Source organism: Babylonia areolata, chromosome 1 (genome assembly GCF_041734735.1).
Source record: "Babylonia areolata isolate BAREFJ2019XMU chromosome 1, ASM4173473v1, whole genome shotgun sequence".
NCBI lineage: Eukaryota > Metazoa > Mollusca > Gastropoda > Neogastropoda > Buccinidae > Babylonia > Babylonia areolata.
The window spans coordinates 13,620,099-13,627,598 of NC_134876.1; the positions used below are offsets into that span (position 1 = coordinate 13,620,099).

The 7,500-nt window shown below is 46.1% G+C and overlaps 1 protein-coding gene across 4 annotated transcripts in view; it reads right to left on the reverse strand.

The window, feature by feature from the left end:
* The window catches only part of LOC143279824 (lysosomal alpha-mannosidase-like), a 263,784-nt gene that overhangs the window by 22,405 nt on the left and 233,879 nt on the right, over positions 1–7,500 (reverse strand). For all 4 annotated transcript variants that reach the window (XM_076584037.1, XM_076584048.1, XM_076584056.1 and 1 more), the window contains 2 exons: positions 6,035–6,247; positions 4,031–4,149 (listed from right to left, as the gene is read on the reverse strand). In XM_076584037.1, the coding sequence (XP_076440152.1) occupies positions 4,031–4,149; positions 6,035–6,247 (332 nt within the window). The remainder of the gene's footprint in view (positions 1–4,030; positions 4,150–6,034; positions 6,248–7,500) is intronic.

Below are 7,500 nucleotides of genomic sequence, written 5' to 3' on the forward strand. Positions count from 1 at the left end.
AACAGTGACATCAGCAGGAGCAGCAACATTGACGTCAGCATCAGCAGCAACAGTGACGTCAGTATCAGAAACAACAGTGACAGCAGCATCACAAACAACAGTGACAGCATCAGTAGCAACAGTGACAGCAGCATCAGTAGCTACAGTGACGTCAGCAGGAGCAGCAACAGTGATAGTAGCATCACAAGCAACAGTGACAGCAGCATCACAAGCAACAGTGACAGCAGCAGTGACAACAGTAGCAGTGGACACGCCGACTGTGGCATCAACACGAATGAAAACGTGCCATTACACTCATATTATTTTCCATTCATAAACACATACTTTTTTTTTGTTTCCCCCCCCCCCCCTCTTTTTCTTTTAACTCACGCACTTTCTTCTCTCTCTCTCGCTCTCTCTCTCTCTCTCCTCACACACACACTCACTCACACACACACACACACACACACACACACACACACACACACACACAGAGCCCTATTTCTACATTCCTTTAATGTACTTCAGAATTGTGTTAATGGTTTCCGATTATTATCATTATTATTATTATTATTATTATTATTATTATTATTATTGAATTGTTACTGTTAAATGTAATTGCATCTAAGTTATACATTTTTGGGGTAGTTTTCTACCTTTTCTGTTTTCCTCATCCATCTCCCCTTCCCCGTCCCCCCCCCTCCCAGCCCCACCCAGGAGGAGGGGTAGGAGGAGGAGGAGGGGGAGGAAGAGGAGGAGAAGAAGGAGAAGAAGAAGAAGAAGAAGAAGAGGAGGAGGAGGAGGAGGAGAACAACAACAACAGCGGCAGCAACAACAACAACAACAAGAGGAAAAAGAAGACGAGGAGGTGGAGGAGGAGGAGGAGGAGGAAAAACACGCCACTATCACACACAAACAAAACTGCTCCAGACGGAACACTTGTTTTAACTGTGTGTGTGTGTGCTGTATCGAGGGGTTGATCTCCCTGAAATGTTCCTCCTTCCTGTGCTTTGAAAGCTAGACCCGTTGTGCACCTTGCCGCGCGCAATGTTTTGCATGGCCCTAAGCCCTCTCTTTCTTTGTCCTTTTCTTTTTTTTTTTTTTTTTCCATCCATCCCCCCCCCCCTCCCCCCCCCCCCCCCCCCAGCCTCACCCCTCCTTTCTTCCTTCTTTCTTTCCTTTATTTATTCATTCATGTACTTCGACAAATACACGTGGTTTGCAAAGGGTTAACGACTGGGAGATTTCAAGGTAGTTATGTACGAGTACCCTTGAACCGAATGATTGTTTCACTGGTTGGTGGACTTGCTTGTTTGATTGACAATTGATTGTTTGAAGGGTTGCTGGATTGATTGATTTCATTCATTGACTGTCCCTAGTTGCTTGTTTGATTGATTGATTAATCAATGGACTGATTAATTCATTGCGAACGTTGATTTGTGAGTAAAAACACAGTTACCAAACGCAAGCACACACGCGCGCGCGCGCGTGCGCTCACACACACACACACACACACACACACACACACACACACACACACACACACTCTGGCAGGCACATGTTCGAGCTCTCAAACATCATCTTTGTTAAGAGTCACAGTTATGAAGCTACCTATGAACCTGCCTGCAGTGAGCACAGACATCGGAGATAACTGGCTCTTATCTGAATTGTTAGGGCTTAAAGTACGTTACGTAGTTGTGGGAAGTCAGGAATTACCGGACCCGGAAGTGCTTCCACTTCTACTGATGATGCTGATGATGATGGTGAGGATGATGATGATGATGATGATGATGCTTTACTCTGCTGCTCGAACGCTGTGTGAGAGACAGTCTACAGATGAAAAGTAAAGCACAGTGTGTGGGTGGTGGTCCCCCCTCCTTGCTGTTCCTTCACGTGGACTGAGTGGTCTGATGGACGTGGGTTCACACATCACGGGCCACCCCCTTCTTCTTCATCGGTATGCTGAGTGGACACTGACCTCGCCTTCACCCTTCTTCTTCTTCTTCATTATCTTATTATTATTATTGTTGTTATCATCATTATTCTTCTTACATCTTCGTCAACCACGTTTTCCTCATCGTCTGGTTATTCTGGCTACGGGTCTGGTTCTTCTTCTTCATCTTTTTTTTTTTTTTTTTCTGTGGCGACCTTCATATTAACCAACACGATAGGTACCAGTCACGACCTAACGACTACCGCGCACCACCCTCACCCCCCCAGCCCCCTCCCAACCCCCTTCCCTCTCCACCCTTCATGCCGGCTCCGATGGAGGAGCTGCACGTGGCACCACTCACAAGCCACTTCCCAGGGATGGGGAGGGACGGAAACGAGCCTCGTTATCTCATTTCGGGGACTTCCAAGGGGAACGGGGCGCCTCCCGATGTGGCGAGGTTAGGCATGCCCACTGATGTGTTAGGGATCCACTTTGTCCATGGGGGAGCTGACTAGGTCCACTGACTCTTCATGGACTCCCACCACCCCCCCCCCACCCCCCACCCTGCTGATACAGTTAGGCTGCCCAGCATATCCTCTAGGAACTCCAGCCCTACATCAGCTATCAGCATCCCCTCCACACCGTATCTATAAGCATGTCTACATAGTCGTGAACTGGACATACACACACACACACACACATACATACAAGTGCACACACAAGTGCACACACACACACACACAAGTGCACACACACAAACAAGTGCACACGCACGCATGCATGCACGCACACACACACACACACAGCCCTATATATATATATATACATACATACATACATACATACACAATTGTATACAAAGAGAGAGAGAGACAGAGAGAGAAAGAGATACCGATAGGCAAACAGACAGACAGACGTGCAGATAAACGATACTTAGACAGACAAAGAAAGGTAAGACAGACGGAGATGGAGAAACACACAGACAAAATACATACATCGCAAAGTACAAACGGATGAAAATCGAAGACACACACACACACACACACACACACACACACACACACACACCCCTCTGCCAGGCTTACATTTCGAGCCGGAAGCGATTACCCAAGCCAAGTCACCCAGACACAAATATTTTCGCAATAACTCCTAGGAGAGCAGATAGGAAAACCACAGGCTCGGAAGCAAGCTTCGTTAAGTTGCTAGCTAAGTACGCGTACGGACAGAGACAGCTAATTAGCGGCGTAATGCATGACCTAACATCGAAATTCTGCCCAGCATGAAAGTCTACACTCGTGGTACCACCTGTGCCCCCTTGGCACGACACACCAAAGGAAAACTCTCCTGACGTCGAAAACAGTATTAGCCAGCCAGAGTTTCCGCTTTAAAAAAAACAGACAGAGTGTGTGAGATCTTCAAAAAGATTGTAAAAGAGCTGTGGGCTAATGGGGAATAGAGAAAGAGAGAGAGAGAGAGTGTGTGTGTAGGTGTGAGTGAGAGAGAGAGAGAGAGAGAGAGAGAGAGAGAGAGAGACAGAGTGAGTGTGTGTGTGTGTGTGCGTGTGTGTGTGTGTGTGTGTGCGTGTGTGTGTGTGTGTGTGTGTGTGTGTCTGTGTGTGTGTGTGTGTCTGTGTATGCCGGTGTGTATCTGTGTGTGTGTGTGTGTGCGCTTGCTTGCGTGCACAGTGTGCGTGTGTACTCATCCGTGTGTGTGAAGGTTTATGACTGTGAGTAACTGTGTGTGTGGAGGGGAGGAAGGGGGGAGGCTAGGGGAGATGGTGGGGGCAGTTGGGGTGGTTGGGTGGGTATGAAAGAGAGAGAGAGAGAGAGTGACCATGAATGTGGAGGGGGTCGTGTGTGTGTGTGTGTGTGTGTGTGTGTGTGTGTGTGTGTGTGTGTGTGAGTGAGTGAGTGTGAGTGTGAGTATATGTGCGCGCGCCCGTATGTATGTTTGTGTATGTGCGTGAAACGACGTGCGAAAAAAAACAAAAACAAAAAAACCCCACTCCTCACCTCCCACCCCCCTTACGCCACCCTCCTCCCCTCCCCTCCCCCTCCCCCTCCCACACACACCCACACACAGAGGCCCCAGCCCAAGCAGACAGGACACATGACTCACTGTGTGGGGATGGGCCCCACAGTCCACTCTAGCTCCAGGTGTCGGGCGTCCTTGTACAGACGGACCACCTGGCTGGCCCACGTGCTGAACTGCTGGTGCACCTCCTGGAACAGGGGGCCCTGGAAAATAACACCCCGGAGAGAAAATGATTAAAGTTGACAAAGAGGAGTTTGAATTATTCTCCCTGTTTTTTGGGTTTTTTTTTTTTTTGTGTGTGTGTGTTATATACTCTATACCATGTCAAACGATATGTACGTTGATGTTGTTTGTTTGTTTGTTTCTGGACACTGTCGAGGAAGGTGGCAGAATGGTTAAGTTGCTCATCTGCTAATACAGAGTTCGTGAGAGTCTGGGTTCGAATCCAGTGAGACACGAGAATCATAGCCGTTCACTGTATGTACGCAATTTTTTTTTTATTTTTTTTTTTTAACACTTTAAAATATTAACTTGCAGTAAACGACGAGTCACTTAACGGTAGACAACACGGTACAAAAAAAAAGTCACAATCATACACATGCAGGAATCACATGAGACATGAAAAACGATGAAATACTACAATGTCTTGATCCAGGTACACAAACCCCCAAACAGTCTACATGGGACTGATGAAGGCAATGACTTTGGCCGAGTCATCTGCTGTGTGTGTGTGTGTCTGTGTGTGTGTCAAGAGTTTCAGTTTCTCAAGGAGGTGTCACTGCGTTCGAAAAAAAAATTCATATACACTACACAACATCTGCATGGTAGATACCTGACCAGCAGGATGACCCAACGCGCTTAGTCAGGCCTTGGGTGCAGGCGTATGATATGTATTTGTGTACCTTCTTCTCTTCTTCTGCGTTCACTCGTATGCATACGAGTGGGCTTTTACGTGTATGACCGTTTTTTACCCCCGCCATGTAGGCAGCCATACTCCGTTTTCAGGAGGTGTGCATGCTGGGTATGTTCTTGTTTCCATAACCCACCGAACGCTGACATGGATTACAGGATCTTTAACGTGCGTATTTGATCTTCTGCTTGCATATACACACGAAAGGGGGTTCAGGCACTAAGCAGGTCTGCACATATGTTGACCTGGGAGATCGTAAAAATCTCCACCCTTTACCCACCAGGCGCCGTCACCGTGATTCGAACCCGGGACCCTAAGATTGACAGTCCAATGCTTTAACCACTCGGCTATTGCGCCCGTCCATATTTGTGTACCAATCAGAGTGGATTTCTCCGACACAAGTTTGCCAGAGGACAACACTCTTTTTGCCATGGGTTCTTTTCCACTGCGCCAAGTGCTTTGCTGCATACGGGACCTCGGTTTACCGTCTCATCCGAATGACTAGCGTCCAGACCACTAGTGGCTCAGGGTCTAGTGGAGGGGGAGAAAATACTGTTAACTTTGGGTTTCGAACCAGTGCGCTCAGATTCTCTCGCTTCCAAGGCGGACGTGTTACCAGTAAGTAGCCCAACACTCTACTCTGCGTGTGTTTGTGTGTGTTTGTGTGCATGTGTGTGCGTGTGTGTGTGTGTGTGTGTGTGTGTGTGTGTGTGTGTGTGTGTGTGTGTGAGCGTGCGTGAGTGTGGGTGTGTGCGTCCGTAGTGCGTGTTTGAGTGTGTGTGTGTCTGTTTGTGTGCTTGCGTGCGTGCTTACGTGTGTGTGTGTGTGCTTGCGTGCGTGCGTACGTGTGTGTGTGTGTATGTGAGTGAATGCATGTGTGTGTGTGTGTGTGTGTGTGTGTGTGTGTGTGTGTGTGTGAGAATCAGATTCAGAATCAGAATCATATTTATTTGTCATGAAAACCGTAAACGAAAGGTATATTAACACAACAATACGTGGGGTAGGGGTGTGCGTGTGTGTGTGTGTGTGCGTGCGTACGTGTGCGTGCGTGTGTGTGCATGTGTGCGTGCGTGTGTGCATGTGTGTGCGTGCGTGCATGTGTGTGCGTGCGTGCGTGCGTGCGCGTGCGTGTGTGCGCGCGCGCGCGAGCGCGCGCCGTACACACTCTAGTCCCTGACCTCGTACAGCCTGATCTGGATGGGGTCCTTGCCGCCCACCCTCTGGGGCAGCTCCCTCTCGGGGATGAAGACGTAGGCCCCCGAGGACCTGAAGCCTCCCTGGCTGCCCTTGTAGAAGGCCATGTCCTGCGAGATCTTGGTGCTGCGCTGGGAGTCCAGGTTCCTCACCTCCTTCAGGCGTCCCGTCAGACCATCGAACGTCACCTTGAGGTGCTGCAGTGGGTAACAGTGCTGTCACTGGGGGTTAGGATGTGTGCAGATATTATGACATAGATAAATCTATCATTACGGTGATTCGTGAAACTGGTTTCACTATTAGTGTTAAAACAATGTACGGGGATTTCAGAACATTTTAACGTCTGTAGGAAATTTTCTTTTTTATAAAAAGGTCAGACGAGTTTTAATATTAGTGTTAGAACAATGTACGGAATTTCAGAACATTTAAACGTCTGTAGGAATTTTTTTTCAAAAGGTCAGACTAGTTTTAATATTAGTGTTAAAATGATGTACGGGGATTTCAGAACATTTTAACGTCTGAAGGAAATTTTATCTAAAGGTCAGACTAGTTGACTCACTTGTGTAAACAAAGTGAGTCTATGTTTTAACCCGGTGTTCGGTTGTCTGTGTGTGTGTGTGTGTGTGTGTGTGTGTGTGTCTGTGTGTGTCTGTGTGTCCGTGGTAAGCTTTAACATTGACATTTTCTCTGCAAATACTTTGTCAGTTGACACCAAATTAGGCATAAAAATAGAAAAAAATCAGTTCTTTCCAGTCATCTTGTTTAAAACAATATTGCACCTCTGGGATGGGCACACAAAAAAATGAAGCCTAATTATACTCAAACTGCATTTACTGTTACATTTATATTTTTTGTATTCTCTAAACTTGGCACTTTGATCTGATATTCTGACCCAAGAACAAGAGCAGTAATTATTATCATTTTTTGTTCAAACAGGAACTTCTTTTGCTAAGCATGGAAGTTTTATTTATTTGCAAACGTTTTGGTGCAGATAGTAAAAAAAAAGGAAATTACTCTGTAATTAATGCTAGGGGACTTAATTTGCTTTAAACTGATCTTTCTCAACTTAAACATTACATTTTGAAATTATACTCAATACATAAAAAGCTTGGATTTTTTTAAAAAAGTGTATCACAAGTGAGTCTTGAAGGCCTTGCCTCTATTTTAATATTAGTGTTAGAACAACATACGGAATTTTAGAACATCTAAACATCTGCAGGAAATTTTATCTGAAGGTCAGACTAGTTTTAATATTAGTGTTAGAACAATGTACGGAATTTCAGAACATTCTAACGTCTGCAGGAAATTATATCTAAAGGTCAGACTAGTTTTAATATTAGTGTTAGAACAATGTGCGGAATTTCAGAACATTCTAACGTCTGCAGGAAATTATATCTAAAGGTCAGACTAGTTTTAATATTAGTGTTAGAACAATGTGCGGAATTTCAGA